The sequence below is a fragment of the Mastigoproctus giganteus genome, chromosome 12, assembly GCF_048544385.1.
Source record: "Mastigoproctus giganteus isolate SK-2022 chromosome 12, ASM4854438v1, whole genome shotgun sequence".
In the NCBI taxonomy this organism is placed as follows: Eukaryota; Metazoa; Arthropoda; class Arachnida; order Uropygi; family Thelyphonidae; genus Mastigoproctus; species Mastigoproctus giganteus.
The window spans coordinates 153613681-153637316 of NC_143586.1; the positions used below are offsets into that span (position 1 = coordinate 153613681).

At 35.3% G+C, this 23636-nt stretch overlaps 2 protein-coding genes across 4 annotated transcripts in view; one reads left to right on the top strand and one right to left on the bottom strand.

Annotated features, from left to right (window-relative positions):
• The window catches only part of LOC150077522 (transmembrane 7 superfamily member 3-like), a 133001-nt gene extending 127472 nt beyond the window's left edge, over nt 1-5529 (bottom strand). The window contains exon 1 of the mRNA XM_090385931.1: nt 5372-5529. Within this exon, the coding sequence (XP_090242057.1) occupies nt 5372-5450 (79 nt within the window). The 5' untranslated portion in view covers nt 5451-5529. The remainder of the gene's footprint in view (nt 1-5371) is intronic.
• Nucleotides 5530-5836: 307 nt separating this feature from the next.
• The window catches only part of LOC150077523 (uncharacterized), a 623444-nt gene continuing 605644 nt past the window's right edge, over nt 5837-23636 (top strand). For all 3 annotated transcript variants that reach the window (XM_090386795.1, XM_090386798.1, XM_090386796.1), the window contains exon 1: nt 5837-6006. In XM_090386795.1, coding sequence (XP_090242921.1) covers nt 5903-6006 — 104 coding nt within the window. In that variant the 5' untranslated portion in view covers nt 5837-5902. The remainder of the gene's footprint in view (nt 6007-23636) is intronic.

Below are 23636 nucleotides of genomic sequence, written 5' to 3' on the forward strand. Positions count from 1 at the left end.
GATTTGATTATCAGTAGTGATTCTTCATGCATTAAGAATCTGCAGATAAATGAACCACTTGGTGGCAGTGATCACAGTGTGCTGAAGTGGGAGTTACTCAAAGAGGTAACTACCATTAGGGGTAAAGGGAAGGGGTATTGCTTTCGTAAAGGCGACTACAATGGACTGAGACAGTATTTAAATTCTATACAGTGGGATCAACTGATGATATTGCCAACAGCAAATTCAAAATGGGAAGCATTCAAAGAACTTATCGTGGAAGCTACTAGGCTTTACATACCAACTAAGAAATATTGTTCAAGGTTTAGGCCTAAATGGTTGTCAGATGAACTAATGAGGCATATGGCAGAGAAGAAAAATGCATGGGATACATACAAATTAACACGTGACACGGACGCCTATGATAGATACAAGTTGATCTGTAACCAAGTTACAAAGGAGGTTAGGCAGGCGAAGGCAGATTACGAGAGATCCTTGGCAAGGGATGCGAAGAAAAACAGCAAAGAGTTCTTTACTTATGTAAACTCTAGAAGGAAGGGGATGAATCAGATTGGTCCACTTGAGATCGATGGGTCAACTGTTGATGACCCTGCTCGGGTAGCTAACAAACTAAATGAATATTTTGCATCGACATTCACACATGAGGAGTTATTCAGCGAGGGGAATGCCAGAGGTGTATTCAACTCTAGCAGTAAGCTAGAGAATCTTGTAATAACTGAGAGCAAAGTGGAGGAGAAATTGTTGAAGATAAACACAAGAAAGGCACCTGGGGTGGATGGGATCTATCCAGTTATATTAAAGGAGGCAGCAAAGGAGGTAAGCAAACCCTTAGCCATAATTATGAGAGCTTCCTTGGACTCAGGGGAGGTACCCATTGACTGGAGATGTGCAAATGTGACCCCAATTCACAAAGGGGGATCAAAGGCTGACACAAGTAATTATAGACCTGTGAGTTTAACTTCTGTTCCCGGAAAATTAATGGAGGCACTGGTGAAAGAAGCACTGCAGGATCATCTAGACAAGACTTCAGTTATAGCTAGGACACAGCATGGTTTTGTTAAGGGGAAGTCTTGCCTGACCAATTTGATTGGATACTATGATGCAGTCACAAAAGAACTGGATGCAGGGAATAACTTTGATATTATATACTTGGATCTTAGAAAGGCTTTTGATACTGTTGCACATGGAAGACTGCTGCACAAATTGGAGCAGTGTGGCATTGGAGGCAAGTTGCTGCTATGGATAAAGGGGTGGTTGAGGGGGAGAAGACAGAGAGTGGTAATCAATGGACACTGCTCATCGTGGACTAATGTTATTAGTGGAGTCCCTCAGGGTTCAGTATTGGGGCCTTTATTGTTTTCTGTATTTATAAATGATATTGATGATGGTATATCAGGCTTAATGTCCAAGTTTGCAGACGATACGAAGGTTGGCAGGGTTGTCAAGGACACTACTGACACTATGCTGCTGCAACAGGATTTGGAAAGGTTGAGCAGATGGGCTTCGAGGTGGCAAATGAAGTTTAACATTGACAAATGTAAAGTACTACATATGGGAAACAGCAACCCCAGAGCAACGTATCAACTCTGTGGTACTACACTGACAGTGGTAGAGAATGAAAGGGACCTGGGGGTGGTGGTGCAGGCAGATATGAAGTTCTCTGAGCAGTGCAGACGAGCTGCAAGAGTAGCTCATGGTGTATTGTCAATGATATATAGGAATTTTTCTAGCAGGGATAAGGAGGTGATTATTCCCTTGTATAAGGCAATGGTCAGGCCACACCTAGAGTACTGTATACAGGCCTGGAGGCCTCATTTCAGGAAGGATGTAGAGCTGCTGGAACGAGTACAGAGAAGGGCAACTAGATTGGTGAATGGGACAAAGGGGTTCTCTTACGAAGAAAGGCTTAAGTTTTGCAAATTACAGTGTCTGGAAACTAGGCACCAGCGGGGTGATCTGATAGAGGTGTACAAAGCCTTGAATGGTTTGAGCATGCTCAATGCTGATGGGATTCTTCCTCTAGCTCAGAAAAATCACCTGAGAGGGCATAAATTCAAATTGAGGAAAGACAGATGTAGGATAGATGTGCGGAAATTTGCCTTTAGCCAGCGGGTGGTTGGTGGGTGGAACAGACTTCCATCCCTTGTCGTGGAAGTTGATAGCCTAAATAAGTTTAAGGCTCAGCTGGACAGGTATTTCGAACGAACAGAGGGGTGAAGTGGAAGTGGTTATTTTTATTTATTTATGTTACTTTTTTTTTTTTTTTTTTTTTTTTTGGCTGATGCTGCATAAGCTTGCTTTCTTGCATCAAATGCCTCTACTAATGCTAATGCTAATGCTAATGTTGAGGTTAAACTTCAAATTATTATCCTGATAAATACCAGTCGTGTAGGCATATGGAGCGAGAAGCATGTGTGTATTACTTCTGGGATGAGTCTCATATAACTGGATAGATCCCAATAGCCCCAGGTATCTTATTTACTTAACAATTTCTCTTCCACTACCAACTCAGTTATCATATAATCATTTAGCTGCCAGTTATAATTCCTTGTACTTCTTGTAATGCCATCCCTATGTGAATACCAGAAATACACCAAGACTTCCTTGCAGGTGAATGTAGATGCAAAATATTTATTTAACTTGTCAGCTACCTGAACAGGATAATCAACAGCTCCAGGGTTTAGTGTCAAACAATGTTAACTACAAAATTGCATTTTTTTTTTTTTTAAGATAAATAAATAATCCTGTTAATGCATGATAAATTTAAATAACTTTAGTTTTACTTTATACAAATAACAATGCATACGTCATAGAATTGTATCTCTCTGGTACTTTACAAGTTAACTTGGGCTGTAAGTACATTTCTGGTAAACCAAGAAAATGTCAAATGACTTTTTCTTGGTTAATTACAAAAAACGTTAACTAAAAAATGATTTCGTAGTTAACGTTGTTTGATATTCAACCCTCGAGTTATGCTATTCATATCTACTGTGCCAATGTAGTTCATCCCTTTTCATCCAGTATTAACATAAACGTATTCCTTATAACCTTTCTTTGTATTCTTAGCCAAATATTTCTCATAATCTGCCTTAGCTTGCTTAAATCTTTTTAGTGACTGGACTGCAGACTAGTTTGTACTTAATGTAAGTTTCTGTGACCCCTGCTAATTTATAATCAACCTGAATTTTTCTTCTCTGCCACTGGTCTTATCAGTTCATCTGACATCCATTTAAGTCTAAACCTGGAACAATATATCTTGGTATAAAAAGCTTAGTAGCTTCTATGATTACTTCCCATTTAGAACATGCAGTTGGTCCCACTAAAGGGAATTTAAAAATTGTCTACAACTACTGTAGTTGTCTTCATGACAACTACAGTAGTTGTAGACAATTACTTAAAGCTATAACTACTGCCCTTGGCAGTAGTTATAGCTTTAAGTAACTCTCCCTATCACTAAATCATGATCACTGATAACTAGTGGCAATGATCATAATAAAGTGATGTGAAAACTACTTAAAGATATAATTAAAATTTCTTTAAGAGAACTTCCTTAAAGTATTACAGGTGTACATGTTCAAAACAGGCCCTTTTTACATATAAAAATTAAATAATCCTATACAGTATAAGTACATTTTTAAAAAAATGCAGCAAAGTTGGGCTTCAGCATGTGACTATAGTCCCACACAGGGCCCTATGCTCAGCTATCCTGGGCCCTGTGTAAAGTTGTAATCACAATGCATGCAAATTTCCTGTTAATGCATGAATTTGGAGGATAAACAGTACTTTATCCTCCAATTTTAGTTGTGACTCAGGGTCAATAACCACCTATAATGAATGTCCTCAAGCAAGTAACTGTTTTGATGAGTATGGAAAGCAAAGTGAACAGGATTCACTGCAATAAATTTTTACAAATCCTTGGAAAATGGATCACTAAAATTACCACCGAATGCAAAGCTTCCTCACCTGCTCGTACTAAATTCTGTTATTTAGTATGTATATAATAACATGTTCAAGTTGTAACCATACACATTATTTCTAAATGAATGTTTATTTAATAATTCATTTACTTGAAACATTCTCCTTTGCAATATCATTCGATAATTATCTTGAAATATTCCAGTTATAGTAACCTGTCAGGTTTTGGTTCCACAAAGCTCTTTCACTGAAAAGAACATTAATCAACTTTTTAGTATCCAAAGTTTCTGTGATCAGAAACAAACCTGTTAAAAGAGTAGCAGTGCCAAGAAATCTGCTGAATAAATTTGTTCCCACTGTGACCAGTGACATGCGTAATAATTATGTACAGTGAGCCTGCAGCCTAAGGAACCTAGGTCTCAGTTGTGATTATAGTTTGTTTACAAAAGACAGCCATAGGTCCTATGATTGCTCTCAATACCCCTGCTGTACCATAGCACATAATGGTAAAGGAGGAACTGTCAGATTACAATATTTAAATAAATCTTTACTGCAAAACAATAATACTCATCATGAACAGTAGACAGGGGCATTTGACAACTTCATGACATACTCAGCACAAGTGTATCAAAGATTAAAAAAAAAAAATATATATATATATATATATAGCTTTAACATACCAAAACAGTACAGATATTTTCCTACAAATATAAAATTGAAACTTCGGCTAATTTCACACTAATTTTTCTAAAAAAAATGGCAACATTTGAGGTCATTTCCTAATTGTCTCAATTTGCTAAATTTCATTAATTTAACATTGTGAATATTCAGTTCATGTGTGAATCTTTAATAAATTAATACTTTTTAATGTATGCCACCACAACCCTTTCTCACCTTGTTGGCAAAGCATGCTGGGACCGATGCCCTAGAATAAGACAAAAAGAGATGTTTACTTTTTATCAATTACACATCAGGAGGCACAATATTAGATTTCGCACTGGCACCAAAATCGGCTAGTTCCGTCTCTGAATTTAAGCTCTTGCAGAGCTTGGAATGAAATTGCTTATTTCAGTATTAACTGAGGAAATTCCTACAATTCCAGTGATTTGATCCAGAAAGGGGAAAACTGGGAATCATGATAAGGATAAATTCAGGGGCAATGCACGACAAAGAGGGCCTGTTTTCCTGCACAACGTATTATCTGCATAAACACAAAAAATGCGCACCCTCCACTTGACTAGGATGTCTCGGTTGTCTGCTACAGTGTAGATGGTGCTGGATGCAACATATTTATATCTTAATCCCAATCTAACCAGATGATGTGTTTTCATCGAAACCCGATACCTCACCATTTCTATATTTTACATATACTGTATTATATAAATATTTTCATTTCATTGCTTAAATAGCCACTGAGATACCGTTTCACAGGTTAGCAAGCAACATCTATACTCACCTGAAGCCGGGATGCTCAAAACATATAAGCCGAGAAACATAACACAGTTAAAACTATTTATAATTACAACAGGAGCCATTGATTATGAAATTAAAGCCCACTTCACTGGTATAGAAAACAGGAATTACCGATAAAACATTACTCAAACAAAGTTTAAGCAACTATATACTTTTAATCACATATCGGCAAGGGAGGAACAGAGTGAGTATGGTTAGCCACCGTTTCGTATTTATCAAACCACTAGTTTGTACAAGTAGAAACAGATAAATCCATGACGTGGGAGGTTATCTGAACGACGATTAAACATGCATTGCTATTATGGGAAATGTATTATCAGACATTGTAAGGTGGAATATCATAAACATACTTTGGTTATAGTGTCACATGTAAAAACGAATGTACGTTTGTGAGCAAGTGTCAAATCAGTAATATATTCAACATGGACGCCAGCGCTGTGCTGTGATAGTGGGTATACGATGTGAATTTCGCGTCGTGGTCTCTGGCTTTGCGCTTACACGCGCTGCTGTTGTGATGGGTAAGGAGCAAGAGTTATTAGAGGCAGCTAGGAGTGGGAATTTGTCCGTGGTTGAGCGTATCTTGAGCCAACGAGCGAAGAAAACTGGACCCTTGGCAAGGTAGGTTAATTTTCTGATATCAAAGTTCTGTACGCTTCTATGATATTTGTTACTGGTGCTTACAGTGTAATGCCAGTGCTGGGCTAGCAGCAGCAAAAATACTTGTAAAAAATGATGAATATGGTGAGTAGTCTTTAATTTCTTGAATCCTGATCACGAATGGAATTAGATAAAATGTAGTGATTAAGTGAAATAAGCGATATTAAATTTTTTAATTAATAAGCGTGAACAACTTTTAGAAACCAGCATTTATCTCTATTCAAAAATAAAATAAAAATACAACGCTTTTGTTAATTACCTAATTTATTAGGAGGTTTATCAATAAGAACATTCGCACATTCCGTAAAGGGAATATGCAAATTATTTGTGAAAATTTTTTTCTGAAGAAATAACACGTCCAGGTGTATTTTTGCCGAAACGTACTCCAACCGTACACAGTATATATAATTTGCAATTTATACAGCTTTTTTTATAATTTTATCCAGATTTAAAAGTTGCACCAATTTGTAGTTTTAATTCATGATTATTGGTTTTTCGACTACTTTTATTGTGCTGTGTTCATTATTATTATTATTTTTTTTTTTTCCTTTTATTTATTCCAAGTAAAAACGTACTTCCAAAGCATGGGGGCTACTGAAATATTCTATTTTATTTTACAGGGATCCGTTTTCGCTCATTTCGAGGGAAAAAAATAAAACCACTAAGGGGCGTTCCGGGGATTTTTTTAATGGGAAGGGGAAGTTAAAGCAGTGTTCCAGAGTACCATTAAGCTTTAATCATCACATGTAGCAGAAAAGGAGAGGGGGAAAAAAAAAAAAAAAACCTACATTATTTCGATCAAAAAGGGATACAAATTTAAAAAAAAAAAATATATATATATATACACACAGTATATGTTTAAATCTGTATCAAAATATAGTTTTTGCTTCTCCAGGAACCTCATTTTGTTTATTTGCAATTTATACTAAGCATTTTAATTTTTTTTTTATTTCCGTAAAGTAAAAAAAAAACTGCACTGTTAATTAAATTAATTTAAATTTAAAAAATGTGCACTCAGGAGAAAGTACTACATTTTTCCCCCGAGCGCACTTTTTTTTCAGCAGTTAACGGTTACGACCAGGTAGTAGAAGAGAGGGAAAGTTTCCCCACTTATGACACGTGAAACGCGGCAGTATAATAAGTTGTCTGCTGCTACTGATGCTTGAAGGCATGGGAAGAAGATGATCGGAAGTTTTAGTTCCCCCAGCCGTCCTTTCACGGAAGCTATTTACAAGGGGTGGATAATAAAAACAAGGTCATGTAGCGTATTAATTAAAACATTAAATATAATTTTGTGATTAGATTTACTTTCTTTATTATTTGTTTATGTTATGTTATACGCATGTGTATTGGGTGCCGCGTCTGCGTTTTGATTCAGTGCTTAGATTTTGGATGATTTTTCTGTTAACTGTTGCTTTCAGTATTGAGCTCGCTTTTGATTATACAACTAGCCTATTACTATTTATTATTATATGCAGAGCCGAATTTATGTTCAGTTGAATAAGACCATGGTTCTGATAAATCCTATCACAGATTGTGTTGTATTAATTAGATAATATTTTGTAAAATGGGATACATTAAAAACACATATATAAAGCTTCAGTAATATTAGTGTTCACTCATAATTTTTTCCCCGGCTACCTTCTGTAGGTTGTTTTGTATCAGGTCTACAGATTTATAAAACAGCGCCTAGAAACATGTAATGTGGTACAATCAAGTTTCGTTCAGATTTTTTTTTTTTTTCAACATTGAATTAGTATTAAAAACTAATGAGAAAAAAGAGAGAGAGAGAAAAGTTGATATATTTATGCGCAATACATCCAATATAAATTAAGTGTTAAAAAATATATCAGCTGTATGATTTGAACGTGATATACGAGGATCAGTGACATCGCGCTCCTGTGGATAATGGTGGCTTTTGTCTTCTAACTACTGGAGTAATGCTAGTAGCTTCCAAGGTTCTTTCTCCCATTCTTTTTTTCTTTTGTGTATTAACGAACTTTTGTCACTGGCTAAAAATCATCTTTTTCTTGAAAATCCTTTCCAGGTTGTGAAACCTCTTGTGTCTGTGTGTTTACTTTGCACGAACAGCTTTAACATTTGGAACATTCACCACGAATTCCTTAAATGCTGATTCTCCGGGTAATTCTCCAATGGGATGAAGAAGACTTAACTTTTAATTCGTTTCCTTATTAGAAAGAAATCTTCTATTCCAATACTTTCGATAACACTGATTTCTGGACTAGATACGCTCACTTTCGATAACACTGATTTCTGGACTAGATCGCATATATATATTGGCTATCACCCTGACCTCTAATCTTTATTGGCACGCTCACCACAGACACAATTATTGCTTTCTCTGCATCAGGAAGTTTTTATTTTTCCCTTCTCGGTGATATTTTTCTTCTAAGTAGTTACTGACTCTACATCGCAAATCCGCCCTGCCACGGAATATTGTTCTCGCATCGGGAGTAATGCCCCCAAAACTTCCCGCAAGCTCCTTGACTCTATTCAAAAGAGGGCAGTCAGGTAATTAATGGCCTGTCTCTTACGAAATCTCTCCACTTTGTCTCATAGGCGTTCATGTCTTATGCATGCCTTTTCTGTAGATGCATCCACGGCACTGTTCTGAATTGATTCTAATAATTCTGCTGCTGTCTTCTAAACCAATCCAAACACGTGACTCGTCATTAACTAGTCGCTATCCATCACTACCCAACTCCAAACATAGAATTAACTTCCTTATTTATCCCTTCTATTATTTTATATAATCGGCGTTTACATGTATTTCCTGAAGATTACAGTGTGTATAAGTCCAGATCTAATGTAAACAAGTATCCACTCAACCTTTAACCCGTGCATGATACTGAGTACTGTACTATAGGTTCTAATACCTTTTCGTATCTGGAGGTTTCATTAAAAAAAACTAACCTTCATATATATAAAGTATGTATGAATAGATATATTAGATAAAGTATGCATAGATGGAGGTTAAAATTACACAAAGTGCCAGTGAAAGAAAGTTAATATCCTAAAAGTTATGATGAATTAAGAAAATTATTTACTTCAGCTGACATCAGATTCTGCATTACCTATATTCGACTTTTATCTAAATATGCCTCCCTATATCTGAGGACAGCTTTACCACTTTTTATTTTATTTGTATTTTACCTTATTAATAATTTTACTTTACAGTTCACTCACCTCCTATTGACTTTGTAATTCAGCCCATAATTTTCTTAATTCATCATAACTTTTACGATATTAACATTCTTTCACCTTTTACATATCTACTTTTGCATCCTTTAATGCTGCTTTGCGCTTTTAGGTGCATCTGTCATACCTGACTTATTCATTTTTCATCAACTGAAACCTTTTATCATTCACTAAAACTTTTATTTTAAAACTACATTTAATATATATAAATTGTATTAATATTAAATTAAATTGAGTAAGTATAAATGGATGTGAAAGTTACATAAGGTGCCAGTAATTATAAGGGTGAGGAAAGTAGAAAAAGAATAGTAGATTAGTGAAAGATGAAAGAATATTAATATCTGAATTAAGTAAATTATGGGCTGAATTGTCGAGCAAATATAAAGTGGGGGAATTGTAAAGTAAAATTAGTACAACAAAATATTAATAAAATGCAAATAAAAAAATAAATAAAATAAATTGTATGAAAATAAAATAAATTGTAATAAAAATAAAATGAAAACGGTATGGCTGTCATCAGATATGAGGTAAACTATTTTAGTAAAAGGTCTAATATTGGTAATGCAAAAATGCTTGATCCGATATCAGCAGAAATAAATATTGATACATGATCAGGTATTTTATCAGGGGACTATACCTGATCAGGAACTGCGTTTCTATACTTGTCCATAGTAGTAGTAGAAAAAAAGTGAAAGACCAAAAAGGAATGAAATGAAATTAGCACTTTTTAATACAGTATGGACAAAGTAGTCCCGACTACCTTGTTTATACTTACCCTTCCAGTTCCTACTTAACACTTTTCGCCCGATGACAAGGCGCAGAGTCGTTCTGAAAGATGCAGTTACTTGGCAGGTTGAAATTGTCTCTAATGGTTGGCAGCAATTTGCCTTCCAATATAGCCAGATATCCATTGGCATTTACGGAACCTTTTATAAACTGCAGGTGACCTACTCCGCGATACGAAATGCACCCCCACATCATTTGGCTGGTAGGGAATTTCACTGCAGACACCATACAGTTTGGATGGTATTCTTCACCACGTCAACGGCGAATCGTTTGTCTCTCATCACAGCCTTGAAGATTGAATTTCGCCCGATGACAAGGAGCAAGGAATCGTTTGTCTCCCATCACAGCCTTGAAGGTTGAATTCCACTGCTCGGAGGTCCATTTGACATGCTCATTACACCAAATTAATCGGGCTTTTCGTTTTTTGTGTGAAGAGGGGGCTTCTTCTTGGGACGACGGGCTACAAGTCCATTTTTGAAGAGGCGTCTTCTGACTGTTACTGCACTTGCTACCACTCCTGTATGTTCTTCCCATTCTCTTTTCAGCTGAGACGGAGAAGCTTTACGGTTTTTAAAGCATAAGCGCTTCAAAACGCGGTCCTGTTTTGGCATAAAGATTCATCTGCGTCCCGTTCCTTTTTTCCTATCAGCAGAACCAGTATTCTTGAGTTTGGAAAGAAATCTATTCACTGTCGACTGATTACAAGACACTATAAACAATACGACGGGAAGAACATCCTTCCTCACGTAAAGCAACAATAGCACTCTTTTTTCGTGGCGTCAACTGCACGTAACTCGCCATCCTGACACAAGCAAGTAATGACTGAAACTCTTGCAAAGTGTGCTTATATAGCTGAAAGTAACAGTTGATGCAATATTATGTCATCACCTCGCGTGTCAATCTTATCTGATGCAATCTGTAAGAAATATTACCGTATACTGTACTTACGTTATTCGGACGACAATTGCAATTTTAAGGGGTGATGCACTTTCTTTGAACACCAGTGTATATAGACCGTCGTGTGTGGTTAGGATTGTTTGGTATCCTAGTGGGTAAAATGAACAACTTTTGTAAGGTCATTCTTAATCGCTAGGGCATCGAACAGGAGGTCTGTGCAACTAGAAAATTAGAGCCGTCTGTAGTTGTAATCATTAAAATCACCATTGACTGTTAGCAAATTTAGATTGATGCATCATGTAAAGAAAAAGTCAAAGTTATAAGTGATTTGCAGAGTTATGAGAACGAAAAAGACAGCGAATGAATTTGATGGAATGATGTAAACAGATTTTAAGTCAGAGTAAATCAAAAAGTAGAGGAATCTCGTGGTGAACATATTCGCAAATAACACCTTTTAAGCGAAAGGAGTGAATGAGTGAGGGGAGATGAGCGGTAGTTGAGGCAACCGATAACTGAGATTAATCAGAAAAAAGTGTCTTGGCAGATTGTAGATGGAAACTGACATCCTTGAAATTAGAACCGAATCCTCTTACATTGCATTTGGGAAGTGGATTACGAATATTAAATATGTATTTCGACCATATGGAGGTAGAGTGCAAAGCTTATTATGTATGTCATCAGAGTTTTGAGTATGCGTAGTAATTTTTATCGATGATTTAATGTTCGCAATTCAAGATGGCTCTAATTTTCTAGTTGCCTGGACCAATATGTAGAGATCCTGAGAGTTTGCTATTACGAATGACCTTACAAAACTTGTTCATTTGTTTCAAATTACAGTAATTAGAAATGAAATTTATTTCATTGAATTTATGATTTATTTTAAAACTATGATTTTTATTATTTAAAATAATAATAATAAAAATCCTAGTCTGTAACTTTCATATAAAAACTATTCGGATAGCAATTTAACAATTATTTTAATTTATTTTGTGATTTTATGAATATTATAATTAATTAAAACTATTTAACTAATAAAGTTTTACGGTCTCAAACTATGAAAAATTCAAACTATTTACAAGTCAATGCAGGCACATCATATCAGCACGTAGTTGAATTTAAGACAAACGGAAATTTTTATAGGAAAATATGAATATTGTTCTCCCCGGAGGAACGGAAATAGTAAATAATGTAATGAAATGCAGGTACAAACAAGGTAGTAACCTTTAATAGAAACTAAAGGTACAAAATTAAGGTAAACTAAATAAATAAAATAAAATAAAGCAAAGTAGCTTTCGAGTCGGAAGGACTCTTCATCGGCTTGAACATAAACTTTAGTATGAAACAAGCTGATGAAGAGTCCTTTTTTAATTTAATTTATTCTATTTATTTAGTTTACCTTTATTTTGTACCTATGGTTTCTATTAAAGGTTACATTGTTAAGGTTACAACAAAAACGATGTTGTAACCTTTGTTACAACAAAACCTTTGTAACTTGTAACCTTTGTTACAACAAAAACAAGGTTTTTGTTGTAACAAAGTTGTAACAAAAACAAAGGTTACAACAATACCTTGTTTGTACCTTCATTTCATTACATTATTTACTATTTCCGTTCCTCCGGTGGAGAACAATATTCATATTTTCCTATACTATGGATCCCGGAGCAAGAGGCCTATTTAGTTTGAAATTTTTATGTCATGCATCATTTTACTTCTCATTTTGGATTTCGTAATACTGACCAGAATATTTCCTCTATTAAGTTTCCGTTTATTTGTCTATACAGAATATTTTTGTTTATGTGGATTATGAATGCGATGGGGTACTGTATATGAAATCGTGTAATAATCATATACCAATTCAGGTATTTTTTGGATATTGAAATGAAGATTTGATTCAATTCTTGGCTAAAATAGGCATATACAGGGTGTTTTTTTTTTTTCTTTGGAAGTATTTGTTGAACAGGGCACATCAATTTTTGGGCTTCGTTTATGTGGAACAGTTCAGGAAGAGTACCTTTTTGAAGTTTTATTTAATAAAATGATTCATTAGTGTTTTTTTTTTTTTTTCATGCATTTCTGGAAGTGAAGAACAGTATTGTATACTAGGCCTGACGTAGCCGAGTGGTCAGGGGCGAGAGTGCATAGCACGCGTTCTTCCTTGAATGGACTGGGGTTCAAACCCGTAACTACTAAATACGATAAATATTTGTATTGGCGATTTATTGTAAAGTCTACTGATTTGGTTGTCGTGCCGGAGTAAACAGAAAATTTATTTATGCTAAAAAAAGCAATTTTGATACGATCTCGAACAGCAGGGAAACCCGAGCGAGTTTTCATTTTCTTTTATCTCAGAAAAATTGCAGTTTTAGGATTATTAAAGAGAGGGGGGAAAGTAATTTCTCCACTCAAAATGATCGAATTCATACGATTTTTTGCAATTATAACTGTTATGATTTAATCGAACTCTGCGTAGCAGCAGTGTTACCTGAATAATGACAGCGGATTTTTTGCAACTGCAAGCACGCTTACCCATTAAAACCCCATGAGAAAGGCTATTTTTAGATTAATTTGTAGCACGCTGCTGAACTGATTTCGATTTTGTGATATTATCACTATAAATAATTTTATCACTATAAGTGATCAAAAGAAAGTTAAAACTGTAACCCCCTCTCCCCCCTCATCACACCGCCCCCCGTTCACGGTAACTTAGTCAGATGTATAATCAGATTCTGATTCAGCGAACCAGCGTAGGGCAGGTGGAGAGTTGGGGGTTAGAAGGAATGAACTACCTAAAAGTTTGTGCATTGCTGGCTTGGATCATATCTGTTCTACTGGCGACTCGCAAAGCATTTTTAAATGGGGGAGTGTCTATTTTATATACAGTAATTAGGAGGTGACGAAAAGTAAATTCAGATGCCGGATTTTGAAGAGTTATTTCTAGTGGTGAAGCAGCGCATTTCAGTGAATATTAAACACTAACGAATAAACTTATTTATATATATAAACATTTATAATGGATAAAAGGTAATTATAGTGCTTACAAAATATGAATAACGCTTTTAAAAAAATGAAAATAAAATCACAGCAGAAATTGCAATGTATTGTGATGTCAATTTTAAATGCATTTCTGGTACTGTGTCGGGGGCGGGGTAAATTATCAGTGAGTGTGCTTTAAAAAAAATATATATATACTTTTGCAGTGCAAGATAACAAAAAAAAGTATTCTTTGTAAGGGATAATTATAACGAAGTAGTGCAATCTTCATCCGTTTACATGACATTTTGATTTTAATAATTTTATGGAAAATTAATAAATTTTTAAATGAAGTAGCTAGGCTAGTATCGTTTTTGCCGCCATTATGACTGTTGATGTAGCTGACAAGCAGGATTACTCTATAACGAGGGATAAAAATAACAGAGAGAGAGAGAGAGAGAGAGAGAGAGAGAGAGAGAGAGAGATAATCTTTATTACAGGTGGTGTAAGATCACTTACTTCCCTTACGTGGTGAGTGACCTTTATCCGCTTGTTGTTTTTCTCCCTATTATAGTTATAACGGTGTAAAAAAGTCTTAGTTGTGTAGGATTTAATGAAACATATTTTTCCAGCACGTATCCACGCCGAGCATTTACTATCTGTCTTCGCTCTCAGCTGGTCCAAAGTGACGTTTAACCGGTTAACAGCTCACGCAAGCAGTGTATAGCCAGCCACATAGCTGTAATTTGCAAGAGCAGGTTGCATTTCTAAGCTATCTTACGAAGTTTGAATAAGCGATAACGCTAAAAAAGAAATGTCATCTTTTTTTTTTTTTTTTTTGAAGCATGTTGATACAAGTGCCGGATTGCATTATTTTCCGATTGTACAATGGTGATGTTTGCAAAATGTCCCGAATTTTATAGTGTCTTGTATTTGAAATAATAAATTTTCTGTTTATACTTCGTGGCGATCACATAAGATCATTAGTTCACAAAATAGGGAAAATACAAGAACATTACCGTATTTAGTACGGTAATGTTCTTGTATTGCGCTTGATCACTCGATTACGGTGGCCGTTAAAATAGGCTTCTTTGACCTATCTTCTTACGCTTCCTAGAACGACCCTCTTTATTAATGCTTATTTGGATAAGAATAAATCTGAAATTGCTTCAATACAAGGTTTGATTAAAAAGTCAGGCGAATGACCTTATATCCTTGCGTGCAGTCATTTAGCAACGAATAGTGGTAGTTAATTGATTGTGAGCAGGTACAACGACATCTTTTGAGCATGCGCAGACCAAGTTTAACTTGGTACTTGCCAATCAAGCGGCAAGCTGCTCTGAGTAAATATTTTTTTTTCTCATTTATCGTTAGTAATGAAAATTACGAAATTTGAACAACGTGCGCGCATTGAATTTTGTTGTAAACTTTGAAAGTCATGGAATGACTCTATGACGAAAAAACGGTTTGCAAAGATTTCACGAGAGAAATTTTTCTCCAGAAGATGAAGAAAGAAACAGTTATCATCGTCCCAAAATGATCAACACATTGATGCAGTGCATATCATCATTCAGTCGGATCGATGACTGACCATTTCGAGAAATTGCTGAGAAGACGCCTCTTTCATTTTGACAGTTTGACTTAGGGTTTCAGCATGAGGCAAGTGAGTTCCAATTTTTTTCGCGAATGTGTCGGATCCTGCATTTTTAACAAAAAATTATAACAGATGATGATGAATCTTGGGCTACCCGGAGACCGATGCTTAAAGCTCCCAGTGTAGAACAGTCACCCCAAGGCCATAAAAGAAAAGCGACAATCAAAACCGTATATGAAGTTCATGCTGATTACATTTTTTGACAAGGAGAGGATGATGTTATCTGAATTCGTTGTGCAGTGTTACTGTTTACACAGCCTACTACCAAGAACTTTGAAAGCGATTGAGAGACGCAGTCTGTCAATCTCTTGGTAGTAGGCGAAATGGTTGGCATCTTCATCACGACAGAGCGCCTTGTCACGTGTCCCACTCCGTCTGGTGATTTTTGACTGACATAAACATTCTGGTCATGCCGCGCCCACCGTCTGATTTGGTACCATACGACGTTATTTAAAACATTAAAATAGGACATGGAAGGAAAACGATTTTAATAGAGTCAAGAAATCCAATTAAACAACAACGGATCGCCTAAAAAGCATTCACAAAAGTTTTCCAAAAACGTTTCAGTCGCTTGAAGAAGATCATAGTGAAGATTATTAACAATGTAAAAATTTATCATTGATTAAAATTATTATTATATTTTTATTTATTATTATTATTTATTTATTTATTTTATTATTTTATTTTTTTTTTTTTTTTGCAATATTCACCGAACTTTTCGATCAAACTTGCATATCAATAAAATTGTACTTGTTCAGGTTGGGATTTTAGCTGTAAAAATTCGAATTATGTACAGTTGTCCATTTATTGACTTAGTAATTGTGGCAACAGAACGCACGATGTTATTGTATATGGAGCGAGATATTTTTAGACAGATGACATGGGGTAGTTTCATTATGATAGCAGTCGAGAATTTATTTTCGAACAATTCCTCCCATCCAAATCATTTTGGAATTCCAAAAAGGCATTCGTTAAAAAATATCTAAATAGACTTGTACTTAAAAAAAACAAAAAAAAAACACAGATCTTGCTTTTAACAGAAGATAACTGTAGCCCAAATAAAACCCATTTCTTCTGCCTAATATTTGATGCTGAACTGGGTAGACAACAAGCACCATCTTCCAAACAAATAGTTCTGTGATATTTACCAGCAAAATGAAAATTGATAGATTAGCCAACCTGATGCGATGGAGGTGTCTCGTCACTACTGTGAAAATAGTGATTGTTATTTATTATATCCTTGCCTATCTGTGTATGTGCCACTTCCTGCTGGCCTCAGATCATCTCCTTCATTCAAAATAATTGTAAACCGGTTGAAAATATGTGATAGGTTTATCCCAGCGAAAGCTCTTCCTTCGATTCAACTACTCTGGAGCTTGATGTTGGTATTGAAAAGATGTCAGCTAACATTTGCTATATATCTATTGGAGGATGGTTCAGATATGTGTGAAGCGTGGTATTAGAGACCCCGGTCTGATGAAGCAATACATCAACAGATGTGTTACTCCTATTCCCCTATACGCGGCACAAATCTGGTCTTCAGCTCCCGAAAGCAGTATCAAAGCCTTTCTAGGACTCGAATACTGGCTCTTGAGATGGCTAAACAGAATTTCAGCTAAGCCTTTTACCATCTCAAGAGCTATACTATACTCCAATTTAGAGGTCACATCCTGCAGACAAATAATCACGTCAAGAAACATAATGACCCTCTCTGAGCTTTTAACGGGACGACTGGATGCACCGAGAGTGGATAATAATACCCGGCGAAAAACCAAGACGAGTTGCAGATAAGGAACCGCAACTCAAAGCGGCATTTACGCAGTTGGATAGCCTCGGAAGATTCTTTCCAGCAAACACCATCCAGCTATTCAACAACCTCAATATCAATCCTGAAAAGCTCTGCAATTGCAAATCCTACAGAAAGGAAGTTCTCAGAAACTCTTACTTGCAAATACAGATGTAAGGATACAGTTTCAGCACCTTGTTCGGCCAGGCACGAGCCACTGGGCTTTAGGAAACCCGACCTCATCAAGAAATAGATGTCAGGATTGTCCTACCTACCTTACTCTAATCCCCACAAAAGAGGACGACTGCTGGAAAATTGAACTTTCAAATTTTTATTTTACTGTATCGCGGTCATTCCTGTTGTCATGTTGTTTCATATACTGTACGTTGTTTGGCGGTAAATATTTGTGTTTATGTAAATATGGTGAAACTCCCACTTGTGTGTGTTTAAGCAGAAGGTATGCTTCAATTGTCACGGTATTATGTTCTTACCAGTTTACAGTAGCTAAGTAGTAAAAGCCTTTGCGAGTAATTAATAACTCAAATATTTTATATTCCAGATAAAATGTACTTATAAATCAGATATCATGTATTTCAACTATTTTATAATTGTATTACATTTTGTAACTTAGTTGTATATGTATGATCACCCCATAGCCAGTGGCTATAACCGGGTGTTCTCCTATGAGAAATAAACTGATGATAATAATAATAAATAATAATAAAACATATGGAGCAAGTTTTGCATATACTATATGAGGGTAAATCGGAAATTAAAACCTCCAATGTGTTATTTTCAAAAGTTAGTGAGATACAGAAAAGAAGTTATACATAGTTATAAAGACACGTGTGGATGCTGTACTCCATTTCCTGTTTGATGATACTCTTGGCTATATTGGAAATAACGAAATGTAAAACATTTGGCTGATGAAGACGCGTTCATCTTCGGCAGCGTGAGAGGTTATGATATAAACTGGAACATCAGAGAACCACAGGTATGCAGGATGGTTGCAAAACAGGAAGCAGAGGATTGTGATTAATAATTACCCTTTAAATTGGGTTAGTATTAGAAGCGGGAACTACTCAGACATCGGCCTAGACCACTGCTGTTTCTGATTTTCTTAAATGACATTGATGAAGGGAGACAGTGTGATGGGGAGAGGACAACTTGGGGAGGTCGACATTAAAGTAGAGAGAGAGAGAAAGAAATTTGTGGGTGGCGAACCAGGCAGATATGAAGTTCTCCAAAGTGTCGACAGCCGGCGAGAGCCAAATTTATCGAATATTGTCTTGTTTAGAGATGGGAGGTAATAATCTCACTGTAAGGTAAATATCAGATCGCACTTGAAATACTGTGTCTACGTATAGAGACCGTACTAAAAAAACCATGCTTCTTTAAAAAGTCCGAATAAGCACTTAGTGAGATTGGTAAAAGGACACAAGCGAATACTAAAAATTAAACGTTTCTGAAAATTGCATAATAGAAGTCATGCATTAGACAATTGAAATTACGCATTGTAGGAAAAGTTCCCTTATGTGGTTGCACAATTTCAACTGATCACAATATTCAGGGTGAAGAAGTGAATTCATTTAAAGATGAAATATTTGATATGTAATAAATGATTTGTACACCTAGAAAAATGGGTTGTGTCCTTCAATTCAAATTTTGAAATAGATGCTATTAAAACGAACATTAATATGGGAGAAAGTACAAAATATGTGTAAAAATATTACTTATATGGACGTTCAAATTGAAAAACTTATGTCGTTAGTTTTCTTTGCTTGAAATTACCTTTGAAGAGCTGAAAGAGAAGAATGTTGACAGCCTTAATATATCATGTTAATGTTGGTAGTGTTATTCAGTTCCTCAATAAAACCTGTTTTTTGCAGTTTGTATTTCTAGATCAGTCGACGTAAATTTAAAATTTGTGGCTTTTATTTACCATTCCAGGCACACAAAATCCATCTAGTTCCAATACGTTATGTAAATTGAACAAACAATTAGCGTGTAAATGTTATTATAAAATGATCAAATATAATTAGAGCAGGTAGTTTAACAAAATTTACTCAGTAAAATGTAATGAAATAAAACTTTTGGCTACATCATGCTCTGTCTTTTATAGATATTTCTTTTTAATTTTTAGAGAAAAAATAGCTAAAACATGGCGAAGTTCTTTTTGTCCTGTTTTTTTTTTTTTTTTTTTTTATCGTCCCATTTGTGGCCATAAGCTTTTTGTCATCCTAGTAAAGATCATTTTTCTGGTAGTGGCATGACCTTTGTGTTTGACTCTACGCCGACCGGGCTAGCCGAGTGGGTAAAGTACCTGCCCAGCAGCCCAAAGGTCGCGGGTTCGATTCCCGCCTCGGGCTTGGATCAAAGTACTGCAAAAACCTTGGGAGGTGCAATATGGCCACAGAAGCCGATGCGCCAACAACTACCAAATCAAAATCAAACTTGACTCTACACGATCCCAATAAATATGAATTCCATTGTTAACGGTAATCATAGTTCTTATTCTGGTCCTATGTGACTGTCCTAGACTCTAATATAGAACGTATAACGCCCAAATTATTTTGAATTTACGCATCGTATAAAGTAGCATCCGGATATAGCAAAGCTTTAAACTAGAAGAGTGAGTGGCTCTTATATACGGTGACTCGCATGATAAGTTTCGGGTCTAAACATTCCTTAATTTGTGTTAAGTTGCTTGTGTAGAGACGAATCTTCATTAAGGAAAAATTTTCTTCTATTAATAAGAAAAATACTTTCCTCTATGGCATAAGTTTTCAAACTGAGTTTTATGGAACTACAGAGTTTCGTGAGATTTTTTAGGGGAACGGTGATTTTACCTTCCTAAAAATGTCAAGAAACCCACTTTTTTAATGTAACAGTATTTCAATGCAGATTAGAAAATATCCAAGATTTTTTCAAAGTGTTCCACGAAACTCTGGAGTTCTACAAATGTTTCGTTAATTTTTATCATTGATGTTTTATTTAATTCGTAAGCTTATCTTTAAATGTTAATTGTTATGATTTTAAAGATGTTAGGATTCTGCTGTACATTTAAATTGCAAATGGGTTTCGCAGCCCAAGTGTGGAAAGCCCTGCTGTATGGCATACAATCAATTTCTGCCTACTTTAAATATGGCATCTTTCATTTAGAATATCTGTTGCTAACTTGCTGTTTCTTTTGCAGCATCTCATTATAGTCAGAATATTCTACTCAGTTTTTTTCTTTCTTTCGGCTTGTTATCCCAGATTTTGTGTTTTATTTTTCGGCTGTTACTCACAAGAGTATATTTTAATTTTCAATACAACGGAACTCTAGCAAAGAAGGGGTGTCCAGGTTCAGGGCAAGTAATCGTTTATCCTCCCTCTCTCCCCATATACAAATGTATTCCCATTGTGTTTTATAAACAGAGGATAAGGGGATGAAATATTCGTTCTTGCACATGCGTAGAATCGGCCAGCTGCGGTTGTTATGTTGTTTAATTTCACCTGTTTTCTGAACTTTTTTTTTCTTATTTTAGAACAAACTACATTACAGAGACAGACTATTATATGTGGAGTATATGTAATTTATGACTAAGTTTTTCTTCAGTTTATTTTTTAAGATGAACAAAAAGTGCATATGGAACTGTGCCAAAAGCCTTTATAAAATCTAAGAAAATTATGCAACGACTAGAGAAAGGAAACGTTTTCTTCAAAAAGACAAAAGCATTTTGCGTATATATTTGCATGTACATTGATCTCTCAACTTAGGAAATGAGAGATCAATGGCTATTGCTACGAAATGCTTCATTGCTGATACTAAAAATAATCAGCATGTCTCTTGAAAGAAGTAATTTGAACAAAATATACAACTTTGATTAATATTATGTGTGATTATCAATGAATTCGTGGTAGTATTCTTGTTCAAAAATACCCTAGCTTTACTCCGACAATAAAACATTTTTGTCACCCGATGACTAAAATGTTTTATTACGCCTTTTCTTTTTGCCTAAGATGATGGGATTCTAAGAAAGCATCTAATGAGTGAATAATACGAGGAATAATGCAGTTTCTAGCTTCTTTTGTATAAGTTCATTATAGAAATTCAGCTTCCCCACGAATTTTCCAAGATTAGTTTGCCGTAGACTTGCGTCGAAAAGTACGCCCTTCTGTCCTTCGTTGCTTTTTCGATAATTTTAGTTTTGACTTTGAAAGTGTAATTTTTCATTATTTTCCAGTGTGGAAATTTTGTCGCTGTTCTCATTATTTTGTTCCTCTTTGTAATTTTATTCTTTAGCATTTGTTGTCAACTTCATTTATGAATCGCATATTTTAAAACCTACCGAAGTCATACCCTGTTTTTCTACTTATTTCCAACATTATTATGTGCAAACTTAAAAGTAATATTTTAAGCTGAGTAATTTACAGATTGGCTTATGTGTGATGTAGTGCGATCCCCCCCCCCCAGATTCAGTGGTTATTACAACCTCATCAATGCGATACCTAAGAACTCGGTGGATTTAACTCACTAGGTGAGGTGCCAGGAACCGCACAGAATGATTACATGTAATTAAAAATAAGCAGCATTGTACTTTTTTCAGGAGAAATGCTGAGTACTTGTAGTGCAGGCATTGATCTCTCATCTACCAAGATGTGAGGTCAATGTCTATGCAAAATGTTTTCTTCCTTTCGTTTTGGTTTGGTTTGTTCTAGTTTTTACATAATTTTCTTGGATTTTATAAAGGCTTTTAACACTTCTATAGAAAGAAAACTACTACAGTGCACATACAGTTTTCGTTCATAAGTTGGAAAAGGTTCCAACTTATACAATTTCCTAATACAGACCCCTAAGGTTCCCTTAGGGGTCTGTATTAGGAAATTGTTTATAATTTTCAGTAATAATATTGATGACAAAATTACAAGTTCGGTGTCTAAACTTGCAGTTTATATTAAAGTGAGCGAAGTTAACAATGTTATCGTTGTTAACTTCCCTGGTTATCTTAGGGTATGTTACTACAGCGACTTATATAAATTATACAAATGGGGTAAATACTGAGGGTTATGGTTTAATGGTGGTTTCGCATCTGTGAAACAACATTTCCCGAGAATTACAGTCACGACAATTAAGTCACGAGTGGAGACGATAAAAGGATGATAATACATTCGGAGATGCTTTCTCCGCAATAGAAAAAAATTCATGGGAAAAAAATCCGCAATAGAATAAAAATTCATTCTTAAATACCATAGAAAAAATTCTATGGTATTTAAGAATTTTGTCAATGGAGACAAAAGAGAATTATCCCACTGTACAGATTGATAGATACATCACATCCTATTCCTTGTTTTAGAAAAAAATGTTCACTTTCTTTAAAGGTTTCAAAGGAGAGCAACAAGACTAGTTTTAAGTACAAAGATATATGTGCGCCTCCGTAGCCAGGTGGGAAGGGGTAGCAGTGCGTAGAACACGCTTCTTAATTAGACCGGGGTTCGAGCCCGTCACCACCAAATACGGAGGATGCGGAAAGGTCAGGGAATGACCACCGCATATCCCCTGAGCAATATGACTTTAGTTGATAATGCTCCTAAAAACCAAATAACAACAACAACAAAGATATATTCGTTCAGAGGAGACTCTTCTACGAGCTACTAACTCCCGGAAATCAGACATCTGCTTGGAAATCTGAGTGAGGTACATTTAAGACCTTAAAAGAATTGGAAAAACAGAGTTGGTCAGTTATCTAAGTTATTTAAGTTTTTGAATTATATGTTCTAAGAAAGAACATAATTCAAATTAAGAGAAAGATTATTCAAATAAATTTAGTGTAAAAACTCCCATGCTACGAGAGCTTTTGTCCTCGTAGGGCAAATTTACACAAATGAGGCGGTAGCCTTAGTTTTGTATGTTGCTGTGAGAAGAACTAGATTTTATACAAAATTCAGGAATCTTATATTGTACTACGAACTTTAATTTTGAGTAAGTATATATTTTAATATACTATTTGCTCCAAAACAAATAGAATATTAAAATATATACCATTTAAAATAACCTGATTGTAAACTAGATTTAAGGAAAGTTTGCTTTTAGTCAGGATTTCAGTTAATGGTGCAAGCTGCCACCTATCATTGTGAATTTAAATACGGGTTGATTATACTTGGAGAAGTAGGGGAAATACGAATCTACGGAGAGGATTCCCTCTTTTTTTTATTTTACGGTGGATGTTATATAAGCTTTGTTTGCTTACATCATTCAGTCATTTTAAGAATGCTAATTTAGAGACTTTGCAAAAG